Source organism: Selaginella moellendorffii, unplaced genomic scaffold (assembly GCF_000143415.4).
Source record: "Selaginella moellendorffii unplaced genomic scaffold, v1.0 SELMOscaffold_32, whole genome shotgun sequence".
Taxonomy (NCBI): Eukaryota; Viridiplantae; Streptophyta; class Lycopodiopsida; order Selaginellales; family Selaginellaceae; genus Selaginella; species Selaginella moellendorffii.
The window spans coordinates 560,146-587,708 of NW_003314293.1; the positions used below are offsets into that span (position 1 = coordinate 560,146).

Consider the following 27,563-nt stretch of genomic DNA (forward strand, 5'->3'; position numbering starts at 1 on the left):
AGACTTGCATAATTCAACATTACCATGGTCCACTCACTTTCTCACTTTCTCACTTTCTGCTCAAAAGATCTTTGCAACTCAAAATATCTGTAGCATACATGGCAAACTGCTGCTGAAAAACCTGTATTAACTATTACGACTGTACCATTATTGTCATCACCACCCATGTAGGAATCAAAAGACTGCAACCTTCTCACGGGCAGTCCTAGTGGTTGCGTAGAGCTCATTCCTAACAGGTGTGTTGAGAAACTTCTAGAGATGCCTTCGACGTGGAGCAGCCTCGGCCTCCAAGAAGCATTTGAAATACAAGAGCCACCCTGAAGTCATTCCTCAGGGTTTGTTTGTGATATCTTCATTGAAACCTCAGGCAGCTGCTTGCTTGCTTTATTGCTTGGCTCACATTCATCTCCCTGTTTACTGTTCACTCTCGGCTAGAGAAATTTCTTCGGCAGTGTGTAGATTTGATATAAGCGCAACGATGGCATCTGCGCTTCTCTCGTCATCGTCTTCGTCTGCAGTCGTGTTGAAGCAGCAGCATCTGGTTCTGTCCAGGCATGGATCCAGTTCCATTGTCTCGTACAGTAGGATTCACCCTCTTGTGTGCAGAGCAACCAAGGTAAGACCAAAGGAGTCTTTGAGCACTTGTTCTAAACATCAGCCTGGCCTTTTGCTTTTGTTTTTCGCAGGAAGGAGATTCAGATCAGGCAGCAGCAACATCACCAGTTGAGAAGAAGGTTGAAGCAGCAAGTCCTGTGACTCCAATCCAGACTCCTCCTCAGCCGAAGAAGCCTGAGGTATTACATCTGCTTCTCTAGAACGGCCATTGCTTAGAATCCTTCTTCATGGTTGTCTTTTGTCTTTTGTTGGTTGTCCCGCATTTTGTTCTCATTCTACTCCGACTCTCAGGTTTGCAGGCTCCAGATCCATAAATCATTTCCCTCTTCATTTCTATAGATTCATCTGCTTTGCCCTTCAGATCTCAAAGCTAAGATTCCTTGTTGGTTTTGTCTTTCAGACAAGCTTCTTGGACCTGTTTGCGTTCTCTGGACCAGTGCCTGAGGCAGTAAATGGAAGACTGGCCATGCTCGGGTTCACCGCCGCCCTCGGTGTTGAGCTTGCTTCCGGGAGGGGCTTGCTTGGCCAACTCGACAATGGTGGAAGCAGCTATTTCGTTGGAGCAGCCTTGCTCTTCACGCTGGCTTCGTTGGTGCCCCTCTTCCAAGGAGTGAGTATCGAGAAAGCTTCTGGTGGCATTGGAGGAGTCTTCACTTCCAAAGCTGAGAGATGGAACGGTAGAGCGGCCATGCTTGGACTTGTGGCCTTGGGCATCACGGAGTTTGTCAAAGGAAGCCCCCTTATATAAGAAACCTCTTCGCTATGTAGATGAGATGAGCTCTCACAGATATCACATGATTAAATGAGAGGAAATTTTATTCAAGACCTGGCTTCTGTATAAAGTATGGATCAACCAAGTCTGCCAGTCTACCAAATCAAATCAAGGAATACTTCAACACAGTCCATATTCCTTGCTGCTCGAGCTAGTCTTGTGAACTTTTTCAGTGCTATGGAAGTCCACGATGGCGTACCTATGAATCAATATGGACCACGAACCACAAGTGAAGCAAATCCACCGTGAACATAACAACCATAAACTGGTGAGTCGTCGTGGAGCGATACGAGGATGGGAAGCTCTACTTGGAGATGGAGAAGTGTGAAAACTCCTCCTCAAGTCTAAAATTTCACACATGCATAGTTATGCCTCAATAGAGTTATAGTTGCAGGTGGAGACCTTGCGATCTTTAATGATGAATTGAACACCTTCTTTGTTCTTGAACGTCTGAAAGCCCACCTGTAGTGTGGATGATATAATACATCCTCTCATATTTGAGATTGAACACTTATCCTAGAGCAGCATTGAGGTTGGGGCTGGCACAAACGCGTTAATTACAACCTGCTTAAAGCATTCATGTCCCAAAATATGAACAAGATCGGTTGATCATCAAAAGCTCCACTCGGCACAGCAGCCTTCAGATCGCCGCCTTAATCCCATGCCAAAGCCGAACCCATGCCTGCTTACTATGCACTTTAATCACTAAATAGTAAGCTTGGAAATGGGAAATGGAGAGAGCGCAATCCCTGGATCTCATCGATACTTGCACCTCTTTGCCTGCTGCCAGAAGAATCCAAGCTCGCATTCTAACCTCCTTCCCGGGCGATGTCTTCATCCACAACAGGCTGATCGAAATGTACACAAAATTGGGGAGCCTGGACGATGCGACAAAGACTTTCGAGGAATCGCAACGCAAGAATCTATTCTCTTTCGTGCTCATGCTCTCTGCTTATGCGCGCGCCGGACAGCTCAATCGCGCTAAATCCCTCTTTGATGCCATGCCGGCGTGGAATCTAGTCGCATGGAATGCGATGCTAACTGCATATACCCGTTCTGGGCATCTGGCGTGTGCTAGGTCTGTATTTTCAAATATGCCGGATAAAAGTATTATTTCTTGGAACACTATGTTAGCACTGTACTCACTGACCGGGGAAATCGACGTTGCCACCGAGACCTTTCTACAAATGCCTTTGAGAGACTTTATCTCGTGGACAACGATGCTTTCTGCATATACCAAAACTGGGTATTTTGAAGAAGCGGAAATTCTGCTGGACGAGATGCCACAGCATTCTTTTAACTTGTGGGTATCTGTCCTTTCTTCTTATGCTAAACACAAATTAATTAAAAAAGCGAAGAATGTTTTTTCAAGAATGCCGTATAGAAATCTTATTGCTTGTAATGTAATGATCCTTGCATATGCCCAAAACGGGGATTTTGATGAAGCTTTTAGTTTTGTAGAAAGTTGCATGCCTGAGAGGGATTTGGTGACATGGACGTCCTTGCTTGCAGCATTGGCACAATACGGTCATGTGGAAGATGCCAAGCGTGTGTTTGATTCGTTCCCAGGACAAGATTCCATCTCGTGGACCGCAATGCTGACGGCATATGCCCAGAACGGGTATCTCGAAGATGCGAAGCGAATGTTTCGTGACATGCCTGAACTGAATCTCGTGTCGTGCAACTCTATGATGGTGGCTTTTGCTAAAAATGGGGAAATTGACTCTGCAAAAGATGTTTTTGATAGCATGCCAAAACATGATGTCATCTCTTGGACGTCTATGATGGTTGCTTATACGCAGAATGGTTTCTTAGAAGAGGCGAGAGAAACATTTGATCGCATTCCTGTGAAGAACTTAGTTTCTTACAATGCCATCCTCTCTGCATATGCCCAATCAGGGAATATCCAAGATGCTAGAAGAATCTACGCTGTAATGCCTCAACACACAGTCACGTCCTGGACGTCTATGCTCACCGCATTTGCTCAAAATGGTCTTTTGGAAGAAGCAAAGCATGTTTATGACCAAATGGGCCAAAGGGATCTCATTGCAATGGCTTCAATGCTCTCGGCATATGCTCAAAATGGACACATTGTCGAAGCCAAGAGATTCTATGAGAGCTTTCCAGAATGGAACATGGTATCAACTAACACGATGCTTTCGGCATATGCCCAGCATGGCTATCTAGATCAAGCACTCGTTGTCTTTGACAATATGCCCCAGAGAGACGAAGCTACTTGGAATGCAATCCTGGCAAGTTATACTCAGAACGGACATCTTTCAGATGCCAAGAGAATCTTTCACTCCATGCCCAGCCGCAATATCATCTCGTGGAATACCATTCTAGCTGGTTTTGTGGAAAGTGGACAACCAGCAATGGTAAAGAAGCTTTTCAATGAGATGCAATCGACAATCCTTCCGGACGAGGCTTGCTTTGCCATGGTCCTCATTGCCAGCAGCCAAGATGGCAAAGTTAACCAGGGGATCCAAAACTTTAGAAGCATGGTTTTCGACTATGGAATCCAACCTTCGAAGCAGCACTATTGCTGCATGGTTGATATCCTTTCAAGAGCTCGGCATTTGGATGTGGCAATGGAGCTAATTGAGAGCATGCCTTTTGTTGCTGATGGAGTGGATTGGATGTGCTTTCTTTCAGCTTGCGGGCGTCAAGCGCATGGTCATGCTGGCTTGAGTGTGGCAAGGCATGCAATTGAGAAAGACGAGAAAAAAGCAGCGTTTTACGTGTCAGTGGCAAACATCTACTCAGAGCTTTGACGTTAATGAAGGATCGCAAGGGAGAAATATACTCGCTGAGAGAAGTCTCTGAACCGCTTTGTTTGTTGTGATCGATTTCATGCAGGGCTTGAAGCTGGAGCAGGAGATGCTGGATCACCCGTTGCTTCAAAAGGCTGAGTATGATTGTCAACGACTTGTTCTCCTTCAAAAAAGAATGGGTCTCCGTTCCTGGCGTGGCTTAAACTTGAGGATCAACCATGCAATCGGAAAGGCGATAAGCATGATCCAGGAGCTAAAAGAGGAGTTTAAGCATAAAAAGGGGGAGATACTGTCGTCCGAAGAAGGCCTCAGAGGCACGAATGGTGTTATGGAGTACCTGGCGGGAATAGAGGCATTCATGACTGGAAACGTAGAAATGGTCGTGGCAGCACGGCGCCACCGATAAAGTCCGCCAACTTTTCCCTTGAATAATTGAGCGTGATATCGTGCCTGCTCTGAAAATGAACTCCCACAAAGCCATGAACATGAAATCTCAGCTCGAGAACCCGTAAAATTGTAGGAATAATGAGAATATAACTCAAAAGGGATAGAACGAAACTCCCTACCCTTGAATATTGTGGATGCCATCCTCCCAACATCTAAAAAAGTGGAGCAAGCACTGCATTATGTTGTTCATGCATGACTTCACTCCTGTATGCTCCAAAAAAAGAAAACATCTACACACCAGAATGCATAAAAGTATCGCTTTTCTTCAGTGCAACGCAAGCTGTCTTTACCAACGTAATCAATGTAGGTCAAAAGGTAAGCTCACGTACCGTAAGGGCTCGAGCGGCAGGAAGCTTTTTGAAGTAGCTCAAGGTTGGATAGTGAAGAACTTCAAGAGGAGGCGTGCGAATTGCATTTGTGGCGAACTACCTCCAAGCCCTTCTGCATCATATGTCTGCATTAGGAGAAAAAACTTGCAGCACGTTTATTCTATTTACCTCGTGTTTGATAACACGAAGAAAATCGCGCAGCTGTGAATGTACGTGACATTGAAAAACTGTGACAAAATGGCCGATTTGAAATCCTCAATGAATTAGCGAAGAAAGTTGTTATAAAGCACCTAAGAAGTTGAAGAGCTCGGAGTTTATCTGTCCGCTGCTCCGAAGAACTCAATCGACGCATAGAGCGCCCCACTGCCCGAAATTACTTTTTTAAAATGAAACGTCGGCCATGCGTACAAGTAAAGATGAGATGCTTAACTGACAGTTTCCTGCTCGGAGCTAGCACCATATCACTGTCGTGGTTGTCATTGCTGTCGCGAAGAGTCCACTTCAGCGGAAGTGGCCTTGTTTAAGAGAAAACTTTTCAAATGCACATTTTACTGATAAAAACCACAAAGACTCATATTGTTTCTGGCTCTGATTCCGAGTCCTCTCAAGTTGTTGTTGAATCTTCCTCCTGTATAAACAAGTTAACATTGGAAAAAACTATAGACACAGGCTGCTGAACAAGCCGGAAGTTCTGATCGTCTTTGTGGGGTCTCTGGTGCAAACGGAGTCGGCTCATATATCGGAGATGCACCAGATCGGGTTCCTGGAAAGAAGAAAGAAAAAAGCTTGTTAAAATGAAAGAGAAAATAGCAAACCAACCTTCCAAGCAACAAGTTGTCGAGACGAGTGAGAGTAAGTCAGCTCCCTTCAGGAAATCCTTGAACTTCTCCAGCATATCATTGCCTGTGGTGAACGCTGCTTTCTCTTTATGGAACAGATCCCCGTAAGAGCCTGTAGCTACACCCTCAGCTCCTCAGTGGAGATAAAGCTCCACAAGGCCCTGAGCACTGTTGCGATCAAACCGGAGATTCAAAGCCGCAGAGTGTCCCTGCAAGATGGTCACAGCGGAAGCAAACACCTGATTCAGGGGTCCCTGGACAAGTGCTGCCAGCTTTCCTACTGATCGAGCTGGTCCCTGTGCCACCCCGCTCAAGCGAAACACGAGAGTAGCTTGGCCAAAGCACTGGCGCTGGACTAGAGCCGCCAGAAAGTGGCGATGTTGTGACCAGTCTTATTGGCGGCTTCCAAGGCAAAGGCCACAGTGAGGGAGCGCAAGTCTGCGATCGCAGAGCCAAGTCCATGTTGACACCTAAGATCACAAATTATACTAGATTCTAAAGGAATGAGCTTACACTAGAACACACTGCAGTGTGTGTTTGATCGCTCCACGGATGAGCAGTGTGAGATCTTCAGATATTTCCCAATTTCCTAATTTTAGGAAATATTTCCCAATTTTAGTGTTATAGATTTGAAATCAAAATTAAACTTGTCCAGTATGAGTGCATGAAATATGGAACAGGAATACAAAAAATATGCATATCAATTAACGTAAAAACCTTAGTTTATATATAAGAACAAGTGGTCTAGATTGAAACGAATTCGACGGTTACTAAAATCCCACTATACTAATATTAATATATGACATTGTAGTTATACATTTGGACCTCACATCATCCCTTCCTCTTGGAATAATAGAAGATTATCAAGGTTCTCTTGTAAATGGGCCGGGATCTAGAAGAACATCAAGAGGAGGCATTAGTGGATCTGTAGGTGGTATCAATTGTTCCTGATCCCTTTATATGAAACATTTTAACTGCTGCATATGCACAATTTCTAGAGGATCTGCCTGTTGGACATCATGCCAAACCTCATAAACTTGTGGTCCAACTTGCCTGATATGGTCCTTTCCATTGAGCAAAGAGCCCTTTAAATAAACTACGTATCATAAGATAAGGAAAACAGACTAATATTAAGTCATCCACTTTATACGACGATAATGGGAGTTATAGCACCGTTGTTGTCCCACTTGTACGTGGCCTAAATTTTCAATAGACTCTACTCAGACAAGTGGAAAAATGCTCGTCAAATACTAATCCCACGACCTAGCATTAGTAACTTGTAGCAATCATGAAGGTAAACCTAGCTCCGTTGATAATATTGGATCATGATTATATAGAAGTTTATATAGTGAAGCATTAACAAAACTCTGCACCCCTATGACATATACATATTGAAGAGACGGCAAATAACCATCCCAATTCGAATGCTAAAAGTTCACATACTTGCCAATCATTCTTTTGAATATCCGAACGAGCCATTCCACCAAACCGTTTGATTGTGGATGATAAGCACTCGTGAAAGTGTGGTGTATCCCCAACCGAGACGTCAAAACATGAAATGCCTAAACTATAAATGTAAAACCATTATCCGAAAGAATTCACTTCGGACAAGAATGCTAGAACACCACTTGATTGAGGAGGAAGTATCCAATAACAATTGCAAAAGTGCTAGCAAGAGCACCAACTTCCACTTAACGAGTCAAATGGTCAAAAGCATTAATAACATATTCATTGCTAACAGTTGATCATCGAAAAAGTCCTATAAAATCAAATGCCACCAACTCAAACGGACAGGAAACTGCAATTGATTCCAACTATCTTTCCATGGCACGAGGAGTATTACGAGCTTGGCATCAAATGTAGCTATGCACATATTAGATAACATTACATCGCATCTCCAGCCAATAGAAAAACTTGTGCAACTTTTCGATCACACAATGATGTCCAATATGCCTGCCTAGAATAGGAGAATTATGGTAAGCATGGAGAAACTGTGGAATAAAAACGAAAGGCACTACTAGCCATAAAGGATCAAGATCCATCCCCACAAAATAAAGAAGGGCGATATTGAGAATATAAATGCCGGAATAGCAAATTATCAGCAAGTGATGTAAAATTCTTAAACCCATCTCAAAGCTTTCAAATCCACGGCTCAATCTTTTGAGCCTCATAAACCTCATCAAAAGAAGGTAGATCTTGCTCTGCACCTTGTGGACACTAAACGTCAAATACAACAACCATTGATAGTATAGAATCCTCATCTAAAAAATCCATAGATACTAGAATAACAAGCTCGTCAAAAACATTAGAAGAGAGTGGAAAAGAAAGAGGAGCTTGAGAAAGGGCATTAGCATCAGCCATAGAACTCCTTAGGCGATAAACAACATTAAAATCATATATCTAAAAGCTTCAAAGGCCATCGAGCAATACGACCAACTAGGTTCTTTCGCTTTAATAATGAAGTAACGGCAGCATGATCACCTTCAAGTAACATTTGAGAACTATGTAGATATGCATGAAATTTCTCAAAACCCCAGACTGCTGCTAAACACTCCTTCTCTGTCGTGGAGTAATTCACCTCCACTGGTTATAATATACAGTTTATATACACAATAGGATGGTGTTAGCCAGGCATACTCAAACTTTCTTGTATCAACACACCTCTAAAACTAATATTAGAAACATCCATGCGCAAAATAAAAGGTCGAGTGTAGTTAGGATATACCAAAATTGGAGGAGTTGTTAATAGCTCTTTGAGATCCACGAATGCCCACTCACAATCCAGAGACCAGATGAAAGATGATGTTAATGACTTCATCAATGCTTGCAACAGTGTTGTGTGATCAAAAAGATGATCCACAAAACAACCAAGATACTACACCTTACCCAGGAAGTGTTGCATATCAATCACACACTTCAGAGTAAGGAACTTTAAAATAGCCACAAGTTTGTCAGGATCAACTTGCAAACCCTCACGAGAAATACAATACCTAAGATAAATCGTGTCCTTAGACCCAAATACGCACTTAGACTGCTTCAACTTTAAACTAACATCCCGTAGCCAATCTAATACTTTACAAATATTACGAACATACTCCTCCCACATCCCCTCCGTGTAGATCAAGACATTATCAATGAAGTCAGCAGTCATCTCCAACATATCGCAAAGAACCTCGTCCATCATCCACTAGAAAGTTGTTGAAGCATAGTTCAAACCAAACGGCATCACTAAGAACTCGTACAAACCAAATGATGTATGAAAAGCAGTCTTAAGAATATCTTTTTCGGCCATTGGTACTTGCTAGTACCCAGAAGCAAAATCTAGTTTAGTGAACCAATGACTTCATCTCAGATGATCCAAAAGATCTACAGTGTGAGGAAGAGGGTACACATCCGGGATCATCATAAGATGAGGTTCATATGCCCAAGAACTCCACGATTTCCGAATAACACCCTTCTTCAACATCTCCTTGATGTTTGCATGTAAAATCTTGATCTCTTTGGGTGACTGATAATGAACATGAACCTTAATTAGACGAGCATCTCTAGTTGGAATCGAATGACATGTGGCAATCTTGGCCCTAAATGATATGTCAAATTCAAATAGATCAGAATACTCCTTCATAAGCTACAACGATCAAGGTGGTCTCATCATCGAGGAGGAGGAAGCTGCTAGCGATCGAGACAACAAGATCAAGGTCAACTACTGTAACACAAAGATTGTCAGAGGGATAAGAAAAAGGAAGAGTAGAATAAGATGGAAACATAGAAAGAAGTAATAGGGGGACAAAAGTAATGGAGGCAAAGGTAGAAACAAAGGGACGAAGAAGTATGGAAATGAGAAGAATGGATGAAATATAGAAAAGTATGAGACAAGGGGGAGAAGCTTGAAAGTCACATTTGGCATGATTGCATTATAACTAATCCATACTAAGGATGAAGTCAAAAATTTGACTTGGCACCACCCATAATGATTGCAACCCAAGCTCAAGATCACCCACACACACAATTAGATTTGCCTCATCCCATGCACATGCAAGTGTACGGCCATTGCTATAAAGAATAAAAACTGGCTCTATCGTATAATCCAAGTGTAGACGGCAATATATGGCAATAGGTCGAGCAATAGAAAATAAACTCAAACTTGTATACACAAACACAAAGAGAATAATAGGAGACCGCTTGTTATAAAAACAAGTTTAGAAAGTAAACACTAGATGAACTGGTGCCAAGTGAACCCCTTAATGATATTCCTGAAAAAAAGATGGAGAGATCACTAACTTATTCACGCAAGGTTCTTATATTACTCACGTGGCTCCCTGTTTCCCGAATGCATTTCAATGTCCAAACCTTCCACTGCAGCAACACCAACAAGACGTTGTTGATGCCAAGGTCTCCACCCAAGAAACAGTGGCTGCCAATCTAGAAAATGCCGACAACACCGATAAGTGTGACCAACTTCATCACACACCCAGTAACGAACATCACAGCCACTACCATGGCCTTGCCCTTGTCCTTGGACTCGAGTAGTAGCAGCATCGACCTCCATTAAAATAGGACCATCACCCATAGGAACTGGAACTGAAGGACGTTGTAAGCAACCAAAGAGAATGACTTGAGAGACGATCCATGGGGTTCAAATATAGAGGGAAAGGGCCCATGAATAAGAGTGCACCCCCTTTTCCAATTGGTTAAGGGTCTTGGGATAGTTGGAGTTAAGCATCCTTGGGTTTGAATAGTACTGGGCTGGGTGACCTCTCGGGAAGTCCAAATTCAGGAGCTTACATTTGGTATCAGAGCAGTCTTGGGTCCGACTCTGTTGGTTGGCTCAGGAGAGTTGTGGCTCTCAGCTTCTGTTCACGAGGGCGTGAACTTGCAGGGAAGCGTGGTGGATTGTAAGCAACCAAAGAGAACGACTTGAGAGACAATCCATGGGGTTCAAATATAGAGGGAAAGGGCCCATGAATAAGAGTGCACCCCCTTTTCCAATTGGTTAAGGGTCTTGGGATAGTTGGAGTTAATGGGTTTGAATAGTACTGGGCTGGGTGACCTCCCGGGAAGTCCAAACTCAGGAGCTTACAGACGTGTAGCGAGAAGTGGAAGAGGCGACGTCTCATAACATTATGCCAAGCGAAGAGCATCTTAGGAGCTTACAGACGTGTAGCGAGAAGTGGAAGAGGCGACGTCTCATAACGTTGTGCCAAGCGAAGAGCATCATCAAGGGTAGCTAAAGCAAGTGCATACACAAGTCCGACAAGATCTTGATGAAGTGTTGGCCATAACATTCCTAGCTTGATCCACTCTGACATATTTGGCTCCACACGAAGTAAAAGGCTTCGAAAACAAATGATCACAATTGTCAACATGTCTAAATGCATGTTTGAAGACATCTAGGAAAACACTCTAATCCCCATGAGTGGCTGTGCTCAAACCATTGTACCATTGCAACGCCGTCCCTTGAAGACACGTGGGAAACTCAAGATTCCCGTGAAAGAACTCCAGCCAAACGCGAGGATTGGTAGCAAGAGCAGGAGGAATTGTACCATATGCCATCCATCAACTGAGTTTGGTTGTTCAATTGCAATTGCATAACATCAAACAATTGTACTAACTATTATTCTAGAGTCAAAAAAGGAAGAGATTGCTAATCTACCAATTAAAAGGAAAGAGCAAAAGAAGAGAAATAAAAAAAAAAACCTAAAAGGAAAAAGAGATCTAGACAATGCAAAAAGCTAAATCTAAACTAGAATCCTAAAAGGAAAAAACAAAAGAAAGGAAATGGAAAACACTAGATTTAGACGATGCAAAAGTTAAATTTAAACCAATATCCCAAATCCAAACACTCTTCACAAACAATCAAAAGTGCTCTTTAATTCCATTAATGTGAGTGCATGGAATATGGAAAAGGAATACAGAAAATGTGAATATCAATTACCCCAAAAACCCTAATTTATATACAAAAGTGAGAGGTCCAGATTAAAATCAATCTAACGCCTACCAAAACCACACTTGTCAAAAGCAAAAGAAAAAAAATTATATACACTTCTCACAACACTCATCTCAAACACATGAGATTAGAGTGGCATTCACTGGTTTGAAGAGCAAAGCTTCATCCCATTCAGTAGGCAGTAGCTTCTCTATGATCATGAATATTTATCTGCTGTTGAGTAGCAATGCTCTGGGGGGAAGCAATCTTTCATGTAAATAGAATCGCAAAATGTGTTTAAGGCTTGAATAATACATAGACTTTGCCAATGCTCTGTTCCTGCCAGCCCAGGAAGCCTAAACTCATCATACCTGTTTATGTGGTGTTCATCCTCCTTTCTTGTTGAGTGGATCATCTAGGTGTCCTGAGGGACGGGCGAAAAATCACTGCTTTTGAATATTCATCTACGTGCCCCCCTACTTCGCCCCAATCCCCTGTGCTCAAGTCATAAACAAACATGAGCCCTGTCTCTGAAAAGATCACCAGATAGGCCTCTGCATGAACAGAACAACGGAAAACCATTTCCAACAGAGCGCTGCCCAGCGTACACTTCATCAAGCATCGCTTTATGGGCCTTTGCAGAGACGGCAACCAAGCTACCCTTACCGTCAACCTTCCACACGCCATAGCCATCAACTCCGGACTCCCCTGCCTCGCGGTAGCCTCCCACATACACCCAGCCACTTGCCAAGTATCGCTGGCCATTGTACTCAGCCTTGCGGTGCACAGTCCCAGGAGTGGCAAAACGCAGCGCAGGATCTCTCCATCCGGGTCAACCTTGTCTTCCAGGCCCGTTGTAATCCTCAGGCTGCGCACAACTTCCCCAGTGCTCCACCTGGCACGGCCGAAGTCGTAAAATCCCAGGATGGTGGGATCGTAGAAGTAATCGTCCAAGCCTGGGAATACAGCAGGGGGTGCCACGTCCACGCTGTAATCTGAAAGCCGCTGCGCCTTCATTTTGACGTAGGCTGGCGAGAACGGGAGCTAGACCACGAGCGCATTGCCGAGTCGTAGATGCAGCACCAGTGGCCTGAGAAGTCGACAGCGGTGTAGTGCAGACCGACTTTGAAGCCATTCTTGTTGACGAACATGGCAAAGTCGATCACTCCCGCTAAACTGTATCTTTCTCTGTCCTCCCAATGCAGCGGTGGTAGTTCGCTCCACTCTTGGGTCCCTGGATTCCCCACCACCAGCTGAAACACATCATCAGCAGGATCAACCATCCCTGTGCGGCGTGAAGACGCATACCAGGCCACCCGCGGAAGCAACGACTTGAGCGCGAGGAAATTCTTCCGTTTTGTGGGGCAACGGAAACTCCAGCTGTTGGGATCCCAGGCGTGGCAACGCTCGCCGTGGGGGACGGAGCTAGTCATAAGCCACTGTTTTGGCACCAGCGGCAACCAAAGGATGGATCGCCGATGATGGCGTTCCATAACTTGCAAACGGCGGAGCATGCGGTCACTAGTGTGGCCAGGTCCACATAGCTGAGAACCGTCTCCAAAATGTCGTCTTGCAGCAACACAGGCACTTCTTTTCTCCGTTTCTTCATCACACGTAGAAGAGTGGCGAGAAGCAACCTTATAGTACTGTAAAAGGGATGCCCTTCTTTTTTTTTTAGTGATTTAAGGAAAAAAAGAAGCTCGTTCTTCTTAGTTTCTTCTTTTTGAAGAAATTATTCCCCAGCTCCTCATAAACAATCCCGTTTATCCGGCCTCGTTCCCTTTAAACATCTAACAAAAACAAACGCGAGCAAACTTACTTTGATGGCTTTGGCTCGCTCGAGCATACAAAACTCTGGGGACGCTCTCTTGTTTTGTCGCCACAAAGATGTGCTCAATCTTGTCTACTGAGGAGACATGAATCATCGACCATTTTCAGTCATGGAATCCACTACTTTGGGTGCTGTCAAGTTAAAACTGTAAAGACCTTTAGTCATTGGTGGTCCACTTAGTCGCGGACCTGTAAGTTGAATCTGTGGATCATGTCATGGTGGCACAGTAGAAGTATACTTGTTGAAAACTTTCTCTTGGAGGCAGCATTCGATGATGACTGTCATGAGTTCTGTGTCCTGGTAGGACAAAAAAAGGACAAAACCACACATCAAGGTGAGCCTCTGTAGTTTCTGGAATTCGTCTTCGCTGCTCATGACGATTTTCGCTCGATCCGGCAGCTCTTTGACCACAAAACAAATGTAGCAAAACGTTTCACATACTTTCATACATCATGATCAACATAACTCTCTTGTTTCGTTACAACAAAACTATGCCAGGCGTGCTCAATCTCCGTCCACTCTGCCATCAGTGTCCAAAGGCCGGAGGAGACATCTAAGCAAAAACCATTTCTTCAGAACATCGAAAAAAAAGAGAGAAAGTTAAAATATTTTTACATCAAATCACGTTGATAGCAAATTATTATAAGAATGTTTCATTTTGAGCTTACGTGAATAACTCTGTGCCATTGTTTCAACCGTTGAAACAATAATTGATTGATTGATAGCTCTTATATCCTAGCCATCAGGGGTATTTGTAAGCAGCATGGAGATGTACTCAGTGATATTCCCTTTGCCGCAAGCATAAAATGGATTTCCTGGCAGTCCAGCATCTTATGCCGTAAACAAGGATGAGATGCTTGATGCTCGATCGGCTGAGGGACCCGATTCAGGAAAACTTCGTTTGCCAAAAGAGAGTTCTGCTTGTGTGGTTGTAAAAAGCTCTCATCACAACTTGCAGTTCCCTGCTCAAAGCTAGCACTAGTATGTCCTCGCAAAGTCTCTGGAGAGTCCAGTTCAGCAGAAGTGGCCGTTTCATCAGTAGTTCTCAATGCACAGTTAACTGATATAAAACCACAAAGACTCACGTTGTTTCAGGCTCTGCTTCCGAGTCCTCTGAAGCTGTTGTCCATTCTTCCTCCTGTATGAAACAAGAGAACTTTGCAAAACTAAAGACGCCTTACCAGTTTTGTGGGATTCTTGTCACCGAAAGACTTTCCGGTAGTTCTCTGCAATCGTCTCCGCTCGATGCTGCCTCTGCCTGAAAAATCGCCTGAGGCCTTTCTTGTCAAAGGCGATCCAAGAGCAACCTTCTTGGAAATATCCCTCTCGCAATCCCTCTCTTCGAAGATTTCCTCACAGATAAGAAACAAGAGACCTGCCCTTCCATGTCTGTCTCGTCACTCGGCATGGAGCCTTGAAACGCAGAGCTCAAGGCGCAAGCCTGAAGATGGATATATTTTTCGGCTTCGTACGTCCAGTCTCAATATCCTCGCAAACCGGCTGCTTCTGATCATTGTCATCAGCCTGTTTGAAGTATCCCGCAACACTTCCCTGGCAGCCATGCTCGTGCACGCATTGGCAGCCGCGGTAATTGTCTATAGTTTTCTCTTTATTCTAATGCTAAGTTGTTTATACAGGAGGAAGAATCAAAAATAGCTTCAGAGGACTTGGAATCAGAGCCAGAAACAATGTGAGACTTTTGTGTTTTTATCAGTAAAATGTGCATTTGAAATTTCCTCTCTTATCTGCTGAAGTGGACTCTCCGCGACTTGGTGAGGACAGCAATGGCAATCAAGACAGTGATACCGGTAGCTCCGAGCAGGAAACTGCCAGTTGTGAGGGGATTTGAGTTTCTTGCTTCAACCGCACACACAGGACAGTCTTTTTGCAAACGAGGTTCCTCTTGAATCGGGTTTCTCGACCGATCGAGCATTAAGTATCTCATCTTTACTTGTAGGCATGGCCGACGTTTCATTATTTTTAAAATAATTTCAGGCAGCGGAGCGCTCCATGCGTCGATTGAGTTCTTCGAGTTCTTTGGAGCAGCAGACGGATAAACTCCGAGCTCTTCAACGTTTTAGGTGCTTTCTAACAAATTCATTGAGGCTTTCTTTTTCTTTTTCTAGGCATCAAATTGGGCATTTTGTCACAGTTTTTCAATGTCACGTACATTTGCAGCTTCTGGGGCGATTTTCTTCGTGCTATTAAACACGAGGTAAATAGAATAAACGTGCTGCAAGTTTTTTGTTCTAATGTAGACATATTATGCAGATCAAGGACATGCAGGACTTGGAGGTAGTTCACCGCCAATGCAGTCCATCAGTAAGCACCGAAGAAAAGCAAGACGTTCATCCCTTCTGCTGCCCTTGTGTGTGTAGATGTTTCCTTTCTTTGGAGCACACAGGAGAGAACTCATGCATGAACAACATAATGCAGTGCTTGCTCGACTTTCGCTCGTCGCTCAAGAACATTAGAAGCTGGGAGGAAAACTGTATTCATTATCCCAACCATTTTACAAGTTCTAGAGCGAGATCGTCGTTTCGCGAGACCGTCTGCCCCTTACACTAATGCTACTTGAAATCCGAGACTTTTGGACGGCTCTAGATTACAATGGCTATTTTGCATCAACATGTTGAGGGACTATCATGCAGAAGAAATCCTCGATATGAATCCGAGCGTGATTTTGATTTATGCGTCCCATGGGATTTTCTTTGTAATTAGCTTCAAACAAGCTGGCACAAAATCACAATTGAAATACAATGATCTTCAGAGTCTTGGTTTCAAGGGTGGAGGAATCCAGCGTGGCCCATGGTACCGTGCCGTTTGCCACGACCATTCTAAATTCCCAGAATGGACTTTGATCAATTAGAACTCCAACAAAAACCTGCTAAAGTAGATTCAAAACAAAAGGAAAGAGGATACCTGAGTGCAATCCAAGTGCATGTTCTTCATATTCCAAGCTCTTGATTTTGTAAGACTTCGCATCCTTGGAATTCAGGGAGACTTGCGTGAGCTCAGTCCAGAATGCAACGACAATTTCCTTAATACGGTCATGTCCGATACTTCTTCCGAGCTGTGTCGACCCATGCGTCCGAGCCTGCCATTGCTTGGGCCCTCCTCTGCTCCTGCAAAGTGGCACCGGTTGATGTTGAGGATGCGGTGTCATAACAAAGGCAGCTAAGCTAGCAAGTTTATCTCTTGATTGAACTCCTTTATTTTGTTGGCAAGCTTGATATGCGTGCTTGTAGAAAGGAACAAGAAAACAAGAACTATCGAGTGTATTTAGGAAGAGGTCTTCTCAGCAAAAAAGGAACTAATTTTCTTCGCCGGTTAGAAATTGCTCTAACAGAAAAAGATTTGGAAAAACCTTTATTAAATTTACTCTGTTGGTTACTAAAAAAGTTTAACCACTTTGTGGTACAGCATTTAAAGACACATGCTCGTTAGTTCTGTCAGATTACCTGTTTAGAGTTGCCAGTTTATACATCCAACTCCATTCCTTTCTCATCACCCCAGTAGTCTTCCGGTTCAGTAAAGGCTACATCGAAATCTCTTTTCCTCCTAGGCCTGTCCTTGAACGAGCGATGCAAGTCCAATGCCAGCGCTTTATCAACTGCACATGCCAAGGACTCGGGCTCTCCAACTTTGAATCCCTTGTACACGTCTAGAAAGTTTACCAAACTGTCAAAACAAGTTAGCAACGATCACAGTACACAGATGAAGACCACTTACTCCTGAGAAAACAATTGTTTTGCGTTGCCAGCATGAATGATGATCTTGAGCTGGGGACCAACACCGCCTGCAGCAGGAATCACCTCAACAGCAGGAGGCATACGCTCCTTCTTGAAGACTGCTGGATACACTACCATCAACCTGATAATGCCATTCTTCCACCAGCGGTTACCAACCTCCTCCTTGAACTCTGCCCTCAGTTTCGCTGCCTTGCGAGACCTGAATATGAACTCGGGATTCGTCGTCGACACGCCCTGCTCGAACTTCTTCTTGTCAAGAAAGTTCACGAGCCTGAACTGTGCAAAGAGGATCAGCTCCTTGTTGTCTTCCGTCTTCAGTGGGATCACCAGATCTGGACCTGCAAGAAATTCCGGGTTGAGAACCTTTGCTGTTCCCATCCCACCAGCGAGATAGCTTGTCATTCCCTTGGTACTACACACCAGTCGAAGGTTGTCTGCTGACCACAACCTCAGCTGCTGGCAGAAGATGTCTGGTAAAGCAGTTGCGCCCTCAAAGATAGGATGATTACTGAACTTGCCAGCCGAAAGAAAACTGCAAAGAGCATCTGCTGCAGCTATCTCGAGGTTGAATCCCGCCGATTGTGAATTGAGACGATTCATTATGTGAAGAAGGGCGTTGTCCTCACGGAAATAGTACTGAAGCGCTTCCAACACGAGTGGTTCCTCGATCGTTCCTTCCAGCCCGAACTCTCCCTTATCCACATCAACAGCATCCAAATAAGCTAGCCCATGGTGAATCAGCTCGACTTCCTCTTTCCTGGTGCAGTAGTACTTTCCAACATATTGGCTTGTCAGGGATATCATCCGGCACAAGCCGATCAGCTCCACGCCGTGAATCCGCGGCTGGATCTGGATGCGCTTCAAAACCATGACGTAAGATCCCTCCGAGTCCTCCTTCGTAAGCATTGATCGGACACGCTTAAGCGATTTATTGAGCGAGCACTGCTTTTCCAGAAAATCCTCAAGAACCCGAGCCAGTGGTCTGTATCTCCCTACGAAGCTCTGGAGCAACTCTTCATCAACAGTGTCGTCGACAGCGACAAAATTCTTCATGTACTTGTACATGTCGCCCGTGTCTCGAAACTTGCCGAAAGAATAGAAAGCAGGACCCCGTAGCAGCGGTTTGGCAATTGCTGGCGAGAAAACCTCCATTTCCTTATGTATGGCCAAACAAGTAGCCGAGACCAGCAGCTTGGCAGTCACACCTCTGGAAGGCCGGCGAAGTGCCTCATACACTTGATGGAACGAACTCCTCATCCCAGTCCCTCTGCCGAAAGGCTTAAACTGATCTTTGTGCAACTCGAAGAGCGCCTGCGCTTCATCCAACACAACGACTACATCAGTAGCCATCCCTATAACCTGCTGCCACTGCTCATTGATCTCTTCCTCTAAGGCGTCCTGCCTTGTCACTACACCTAGAGCTTCCAACTTGACGAGCAAAGACCCCGTTAAATACTTGCAAATATCCACCTGCACAAAATGACTTCCCAGAAGCTGGAGTAGCAACCATTCCCGTGCCGAGAACTTCAGCTCAAGACAACGCTTAAGTAGAAATAACCGAGCCAAAACTGAAGCTCGTACTACCGACTGAGCTAGAGCAGCTCGAACGTCATATGCCACGCCTTCCAGAACCAAGCTGCACAATAATCTCAAGTCCTCAAACCCAAAGTTACCCTGCGTGTCAGCTACGAAGTAAAGCCCAATTCTCGAACAGAGAAGCTCCAGCAACGTCCTTGTTTTCCCTGAACCCGATGTGCCTACCACAGAAACCACGGGACCTTTACTGTCTAGCATGTTGCCCAGATCACCAGACTGCGTCAGAAAACTTGTTCCCAAGCCCGCTAAAAGTAGGCTGGGCGTCCCGTTCACTGTGGGCACAGCTCCAAGCTGCTTAATAGACTCCCGGGCCTTTTGGATAAAAGCGTCTATGCGGGGGAGAGCCTCGATTAATACTTCACCAGGAGTTGGAACTTTTTGAGCTGCACAAGACAACGCACAAGCTTAAAACGGAATAAAAAACGAACGGCAGAAAAAAAAGAGAGTTTTGCAACGAAGTAAAGCAATGTCTGAGCTGTGGCAGACTTAGAGCTATGGGATCAATGGCGCAAGCTTTGCAGAGACAAAGAACACAAACAAGGGGTAGTTTAAAATGAGCGATTGCACAACAAAGAGGCTTTTGCGATTCGAGATGGCAACAAAACAAGGCTTGGGCTTTTGCGGCATGATTGGGGCTTTTGCAGGGCAAGGCTAGGAGCGTGCATCAAATCTCTCAGATCACGCATAGCATGTACTTACCATTAGATTTGAGCAGGACAAGCTCCTTCTCCCGCAGCTGCTCCTCCTTCTTCCGCAGTTGCCACTTCTCCTCCCACAGATGCCTTTTCTTCTCAGGATCTTTCTCGCTCTTCAGTTGTTCTGTCAACTCTTCGATTTCAGTGCCCACAGCCCGGATGGAATGCTCAAGCTCCTGAAGCAAAGAGTCGGCGTCCATAGCTGTAGACAAGGACGCTTAGGTTTACGATAATTTTTATTTTTCATAATGTCTATTTTTCATAAACCTTCTAGAGCTCTAAGGGAATTCAAACTGCAGGATATAGTCTATGGGTGATGAAGTCCTCAGGCTCTCTAGCACCTTCCTTCATAGACCAGAACAACTCTGAGGGCAGGATGTGAGCATAGTCGGCAAGGAAGAACCAAGTGATGTATTTCGTCGGCTTCCACAGGAGGAAAGCTGGCAGCGTGAAGTATTTGCTTCGGCCGTGAAAATCATCTTGCAGGGACACTCTGCGGCTTTGAATCTTTGGTTTGATCGCAGCCTTGTGGAGCTCTATCTCCATACTGAGGAGCTGAGTGTGCAGCTATAGGCTCTCACAAGGATTTATTCCATAGGTGGCCATGACGAGGAAAAGAAAGCAGCGTTTACCACCACCAGCTGGAGAGGCTCAATGCTTTCCCGAAGGGAGCTGACTTGTTGCTCATAAGGTTCATTTTTGCTTTGTTATTTCTCTTTCATTTAACTCATCTTTCCAGGATCCAGTGTTTATGAGCTATATGTGCATATACAGTGCTGATCTAAAGGACCCGCATGGAGAGTTTATTCTGGAGCAAGCATCAAGGCCACGGCAATCTCAGCCAGCCATGAAAAGTAGCTAGAAGGTCCAGATTTATTTTCATCACGACCTAGACTTCTGTGTGAAATGTCCATCCTCTAGGTTTGGGCTTGTGAGGATGTAGTACATCCGAGATCACTGTACGGCTGAGACACGTGGTGACACGTGGTGGATCTCAAGAGTCACGACTCACCTGTGTATGTATAACAATGATGATATCTGAGCGATAAAGTTTTTTCTCTTCTTCCTTAGTTTTCAGGTGGATGTATCATCCCAACTACTGCATACATGACAACAGTTGGAAGTCCTAAAGCATCAAGAGATGTGTCAGTTTGCCCAGTAGTCTGAACAAGTCGGAAGTTCCAATCATCTTGGTGGGGTCTCTGGCTGCTGCTCCAAACGGAGTTATCTTTACCCATGTTTGGGCTCCATTGAAATGCAGAGCTCAAGGCCCACGTCTTTGGAAGCTTTAGTAGGACTTCCAACTGTTATCTTGTATGCAGCATTTTACATTTGAGATGACATGTCCATCAAGAAAACAGGGTCTGGACCTAGAGGATGGAAAAATCACACACAAGTCTGGGATGTGATAAAAGAAATCCAGACCTTCAACCTACTTCTCATGGAGTTCCCCACTGGCTGAGATTGCTGAGGCTTTGACGCTTGCTCCAGAATAAAGTTCCATGTGGATCCTTTAGATCAGTGCAGTAAATGCACAATTGCATGCCATATCTCCAAGAAAATAAAAAACTAGAGCACTTTAGATGCACTGGTTCCTGGAAAAAAGAAAGAAGGAAAAAAAAAGTTCGTTAAAATGAAGGGGAAAATAGCAAACCAATCTTACATGAGTGAGTAGCTCCCTTCAAGAAATCCTTGAACTTCTCCAACATATCATTGCTGGTGGTGGAAAACACTGCTTTCTCTTCTTTATCATTGCCACCTATAGAGTCTTTAATTGCACCTTCAGCTCCTCAGTGTGGAGATAAAGCTCCACAAGGCTCTCAGCACAGTTGGGATCAAATTGGAGATTAAGTATTATCATATGCAACAAGATTATTTGCCCAATCTCATTAGATAGTACTTGCTAAGATGTATTTTTTAATACTAAATGTAATACATATGGTTTTCATCTTTTACCCTTAGATGATTTACTAATGTAAACCCTTTGGCAACAAAGTAAAACTTAAGTTGCCATTGAATAAAGGGACATAGTTAAATTCTTGAGCATACACTCAAGAAAAAAGTGAATGAACTGAAACATGAATAACATTGAAATAATTTTAGAGTATTTATCATCCTAATACAGACCAAACATATAAAATGGAACCAATGCTGGAGTGAATGCCTTATGCGCCCCTTGGTTGTGTGTGGAACGGCAAGAGCTGGTCTGCCAAGCAATGCAAGGGGCTGTCAATGCTCATACATCCATCGTTACCAGCAAATGTTATATCATTTAAGCTTGTAAAAGTCAAAATATACCTTTATGAAATCTAATGCTATTTTAGCAATACCATAGCATAACATGAGGATATGAATATTCCACTAATTAACATTTGGGGTTAAACCCAACACAAAACAAAAACAAACACGCAAGTAAAGAGCTAAATTATGTCTTAAGAGAATGGGTCAACCAACCCATTCTCTCTACTATAAAGCTAAAATCGTCATTTCATGAGAATGTCTACCCCTTATACAAATGTTACTTGAAATCCAAGACTTTTGGACAGCTCTAGATTACAATGGCTATTTTGCATCAACATGTTAGTTTTGATTTATGTGTCCTATGGGATTTTCTTTGTAATTTAAGTTGGCACAAAATCACAATTGAAATACAATGATCTTTCAAGTCTTGGTTTTCAAGGGTGGAGGAATCCAGCATGGCCCATGGTACCGTGCCATTTGCCATGATCATTCTAAATTCCCAGAATGGACTTTGATCAATTAGAACTTCAACAAAAACCTGCTAAAGTAGAATCAAAACAAAAGGAAAGAGGACTTGAGTGCATTCCAAGTAATGAGTTGCATGTTCTTCATATTCCAAGCTCTTGATTCTGTAAGACTTCACATCCTTCGCATGCGCTCAGTCCAGAATGCAACTAATATTGTACATTTTGCTTGCACTCAACCCATTTTGTTCGATTTCTTCTATGAATATGGTCATGTCCAATACTTCTTCCGAGTTGTGTCGACCCATGCGTCCAAGCCTGCCATTGCTTGGGCCCTCCTCTACCTTGCCCCTGCAAAGTGGCGCCAGTTGATGTTGAGGATGCAGCCCATAGCAGCGTCATTAACTCTATTTTGCCAGCTAAGTTAGCAAGCTTATATCTTGATTGAACTCCTTTATTTTGTTGGCAAACTTGATTTGCGTTTTCGAAATGCTTTCCATGCTAAGACCTAGAAAGAAAAGATTGAGAACAAGAAAACAAGAACCAACCTGGTGAGGTTAAGAATCTCAAGCTTCTCCTCCCTCCCGTGTCTTCTCAGCAAAAAAGAAACTGATTTTCTTCGCCGGTGATAGAATCCATTAGAAATTGCTCCAACAGAAAAAGATTTGGAAAATCTTTCGGTTGGTTACAAAAGGTTTAACTACACGTTAATCTTCTGTGCATTTAAAGACACTAGGCTTAAGAAAAAATCAAGTTGCTCGTTAGTTCCGTCAGATTACCTGTTTACAGTTGCCAGTTTATACATCCAACTCCATTCCTTCCTCATCACCCCAGTAGTCTTCCGGTTCAGTAAAGGCTACATCGAAATCTCTTTTCCTCCTAGGCCTGTCCTTGAACGAGCGATGCAAGTCCAATGCCAGCGCTTTATCAACTGCACTCGGGCTCTCCAACTTTGAATCCCTTGTACACGTCTAGAAAGTTTACCAAACTGTCAAAACAAGTTAGCAACGATCACAGTACACAGATGAAGACCACTTACTCCTGAGAAAACAATTGTTTTGCATTGCCAGCATGAATGATGATCTTGAGCTGGGGACCAACACCGCCTGCAGCAGGAATCACCTCAACAGCAGGAGGCATACGCTCCCTCTTGAAGACTGCTGGATACACTACCATCAACCTGATAATGCCATTCTTCCACCAGCGGTTACCAACCTCCTCCTTGAACTCTGCCCTCAGTTTCGCTGCCTTGCGAGACCTGAATATGAACTCGGGATTCGTCGTCGACACCCCCTGCTCGAACTTCTTCTTGTCAAGAAAGTTCACGAGCCTGAACTGTGCAAAGAGGATCAGCTCCTTGTTGTCTTCCGTCTTCAGTGGGATCACCAGATCTGGACCTGCTAGGAATTCCGGGTTGAGAACCTTTGCTGTTCCCATCCCACCAGCGAGATAGCTTGTCATTCCCTTGGTACTACACACCAGTCGAAGGTTGTCTGCTGACCACAACCTCAGCTGCTGGCAGAAGATGTCTGGTAAAGCAGTTGCGCCCTCAAAGATAGGATGATTACTGAACTTGCCAGCCGAAAGAAAACTGCAAAGAGCATCTGCTGCAGCTATCTCGAGGTTGAATCCCGCCGATTGTGAATTGAGACGATTCAGTATGTGAAGAAGGGCGTTGTGCTCACGGAAATAGTACTCAAGCGCTTCCAACACGAGTGGTTCCTCGATCGTTCCTTCCAGCCCGAACTCTCCCTTATCCACATCAACAGCATCCAAATAAGCTAGCCCATGGTGAATCAGCTCGACTTCCTCTTTCCTGGTGCAGTAGTACTTTCCAACATATTGGCTTGTCAGGGATATCATCCGGCACAAGCCGATCAGCTCCACGCCGTGAATCCGCGGCTGGATCTGGATGCGCTTCAAAACCATGACGTAAGATCCCTCCGAGTCCTCCTTCGTGAGCATTGATCGGACACGCTTAAGCGATTTATTGAGCGAGCACTGCTTTTCCAGAAAATCCTCAAGAACCCGAGCCAGTGGTCTGTATCTCCCTACGAAGCTCTGGAGCAACTCTTCATCAACAGTGTCGTCGACAGCGACAAAATTCTTCATGTACTTGTACATGTCGCCCGTGTCTCGAAACTTGCCGAAAGAATAGAAAGCAGGACCCCGTAGCAGCGGTTTGGCAATTGCCGGCGAGAAAACCTCCATTTCCTTATGTATGGCCAAACAAGTAGCCGAGACCAGCAGCTTGGCAGTCACACCTCTGGAAGGCCGGCTAAGTGCCTCATACACTTGATGGAACGAACTCCTCATCCCAGTCCCTCTGCCGAAAGGCTTAAACTGATCTTTGTGCAACTCGAAGAGCGCCTGCGCTTCATCCAACACGACGACTACATCAGTACCCATCCCTATAACCTGCTGCCACTGCTCATTGATCTCTTCCTCTAAGGCGTCCTGCCTTGTCACTACACCTAGAGCTTCCAACTTGACGAGCAAAGACCCCGTTAAATACTTGCAAATATCCACCTGCACAAAATGACTTCCCAGAAGCTGGAGTAGCAACCATTCCCGTGCCGAGAACTTCAGCTCAAGACAACGCTTAAGTAGAAATAACCGAGCCAAAACTGAAGCTCGTACTACCGACTGAGCTAGAGCAGCTCGAACGTCATACGCCACGCCTTCCAGAACCAAGCTGCACAATAATCTCAAGTCCTCAAACCCAAAGTTACCCTGCGTGTCAGCTACGAAGTAAAGCCCAATTCTCGAACAGAGAAGCTCCAGCAACGTCCTTGTTTTCCCTGAACCCGATGTGCCCACCACAGAAACCACGGGACCTTTACTGTCTAGCATGTTGCCCAGATCACCAGACTGTGTCAGAAAGCTTGTTCCCAAGCCCGCTATAAGTAGGCTGGGCTTCCCGTTCACTGTGGGCACAGCTCCAAGCTGCTTAATAGACTCCCGGGCCTTTTGGATAAAAGCGTCTACGCGGGGGAGAGCCTCGATTAATACTTCACCAGGAGTTGGAACTTTTTGAGCTGCATAAAGACAAAGCACAAGCTTAGAACAGAAGGAAAAAAAAAATGGCAGAACATGCATGGAGGTAAAGCAATGTCTTCCAAAACAGTCTCCTTGGTTTCGAGCTGTGGCGATCAATGGCGCAAGCTTTGGATGGGGAAAATCAGAAACAAAGAACACAAACAAGGAGTAAAATGCAAAAGAATGGAAGTGCAACCTCGAGTTTAAAATGAGGGGCTGTTGGGATTGCAACGCTTTTGCAACTAAAGAACTGGCCTTTGCGACATAACTGGACAGTGCAACAAAACAATGCCTGGCAGTTGGGGCTTTTACGGCAGATCTGTACATGACTGGGGCAAGGCTAGTAGATGCTCAGGCTGAGAGTGAATAATGTATCAAAAAAGACTTACCTTTAGATTTGAGCAGGACAAGCACCTCCTCCCGCAGCTGCTCCTCCCTCTTCCGCAGTTGCCGCTTCTCCTCCCGCAGATACTTTTTCTCTTCAGGATTTTGCTCGCTCTTCAGCTGTTCTTCCAACTCTTCGATTTTAGTGCACACAGCCCGGATGGAACGCTCAATCTCCTGAAGCGGAGAGTCAACATCCAACGACCCCATCCTTCTTAGGTTAGGGTATGATGGGTTAGAGGTACCTACATCGTTAAGGAAAGTTAACTACTACACCATTAAATTAAGAAAATAGTTAGTAAATAATCATAATATTTTAACTAATTTGAAATATCTTTTAGATTAATTTAAAACAGTAGATCAGAATTAAATGTTAAAAGCTTTGAAGGAAAGTGTTGAGTTCCAGATGAATAGATTTTACATAATCTATCATAAATTGAAGATTTTTATCAATTTGAGGTTTTATATTAACCAGTCCATTTAAATTTGTAGCTTGTAAAATGAATCAAAATAGTTGCTATATCAATTAGTTTCTGAATACTTTGAATACTTTTATCCATACTTTATTTTATATTTATCTAATGGTTATGGTAACTAAATACAAAAATAAGTTTTTTTTATACTCTCATAAAGAGGTCTTGGAATTTTACTTTCAAACATATTATTTTATAGTCACATGCTTATTAAAGTATGACCAAATAGATTAGTTCGTGACTAATCAAAGGCTTTTAGACACTGCTGTGGAAGGGGTGTGCTCACCAATTGTGAGCAATGGTGCAAAGGGCTTGGGGGTGGCTAAGTGGTGATCTGTTCTGCATTAGCATGGTAATTCTTTCTTAGGTTTTAACAATTGATATCAGAGGGTAGAGTTCAAGAATCTGCAGTTATAGATTCTAGGGAGGAAGCTACTAATCAGTTGTTTGTGGAGGCTTGGACAATAGATGAGGTGGTGCTAAAATTGTAAGCCCTCAACAACAATATCCAAACCCTTGAGGTTGATATGCATGGATCTTTAGCAACATGTGTGAGTGCATCAGAATTCTTGAGGTGGCAAGAGTTGTGTTATAAATTAAGTTCAGATTCCTAAGTTTGATGGTACTGATGTCTCTATGGATGAAGTGCTCACCTAGCTGCATAAGACTTTGAAATTGATCTAGGTTCAAGGATTGCCAAATAAGGAGGCATTGATCTTTGTGGAGGTGGTGCTTAAAGGCTAGGTTACACGTTGGTGGACCTGCCTTTCGAACCAATATAGCAAGGGATCTTTGGCACTAACTGAATTTTCTTTTCGCTACGATGCTTCTTATGCATGTGCAAGGTTCAGTACTTAAAGCAAGATGATTTGGGCCTAGAAAAGTATATTGAGAAGTTTGGGATGTTATCGAGTCATGTGCCCAACAACTACACTGAGGAGGTCCAAAAAGATTACTTTATGAATGGTTTACAAGACAAAGGGATGCGAGATCACTTGAAAACTTCCAAGGTAACCAAGTCTTTAAAGAAGCTTTTTGAACAAGTTTGGAACTTGGTGGATGAAGGTGAGCCATGTCCTTAGGACAAGGGGGCCAAACATGGGACAAGCCCCGCTCAAGACAAGACTAAAAGTGGCAGTGGGTGTTTGAAGTCTTGTGTGGAGTGTGGCAGCAATGGTGGTCAAGGCAATGGTAAGAAGCCTTGGAGTACCAAGAAAATGCACAACCATTGCCATAAATGTGGTGAGGAAGGCCATTGGAAAGTAGATTGTCTTCTATTGAAAAACAAGAACCAGCCTTTGAACATGAGTATTGGAGCTTTAAGCAGGAAGAAGGTTTAGGAAATGCAACATGAGGAGAATCCAGATAAAAAGTATATCTCTATGA

The 27,563-nt window shown here is 44.0% G+C and overlaps 4 protein-coding genes across 4 annotated transcripts; 2 read left to right on the top strand and 2 right to left on the bottom strand.

Annotated features, from left to right (window-relative positions):
- Positions 1–316: 316 nt before the first annotated feature.
- LOC9649950 (early light-induced protein 1, chloroplastic) lies at positions 317–1,438 on the top strand. The gene is made up of 3 exons (XM_002976786.2): positions 317–616; positions 687–794; positions 1,016–1,438. The coding sequence occupies exons 1-3, from the start codon at positions 479–481 to the stop codon at positions 1,361–1,363; spliced, it is 594 nt and encodes a 197-aa protein (XP_002976832.1). The 5' UTR covers positions 317–478; the 3' UTR covers positions 1,364–1,438.
- A 680-nt stretch (positions 1,439–2,118) lies between these two features.
- LOC112348710 (pentatricopeptide repeat-containing protein At4g02750-like) lies at positions 2,119–4,567 on the top strand. The gene is made up of 2 exons (XM_024681752.1): positions 2,119–4,137; positions 4,247–4,567. Exons 1-2 carry the CDS (start codon positions 2,119–2,121, stop codon positions 4,565–4,567), a joined length of 2,340 nt encoding a protein of 779 aa, XP_024537520.1.
- A 12,321-nt stretch (positions 4,568–16,888) lies between these two features.
- On the bottom strand, positions 16,889–19,878 carry LOC112348773. The gene is made up of 3 exons (XM_024681974.1): positions 19,581–19,878; positions 17,266–19,264; positions 16,889–17,214 (listed from the first exon to the last, which is right to left on the bottom strand). The coding sequence occupies exons 1-3, from the start codon at positions 19,774–19,776 to the stop codon at positions 17,013–17,015; spliced, it is 2,397 nt and encodes a 798-aa protein (XP_024537742.1). The 5' UTR covers positions 19,777–19,878; the 3' UTR covers positions 16,889–17,012.
- Positions 19,879–22,970: 3,092 nt separating this feature from the next.
- Positions 22,971–25,914, bottom strand: LOC112348711. The gene is made up of 3 exons (XM_024681753.1): positions 25,710–25,914; positions 23,321–25,319; positions 22,971–23,269 (listed from the first exon to the last, which is right to left on the bottom strand). Exons 1-3 carry the CDS (start codon positions 25,912–25,914, stop codon positions 23,209–23,211), a joined length of 2,265 nt encoding a protein of 754 aa, XP_024537521.1. The 3' UTR covers positions 22,971–23,208.
- Positions 25,915–27,563: the final 1,649 nt, after the last annotated feature.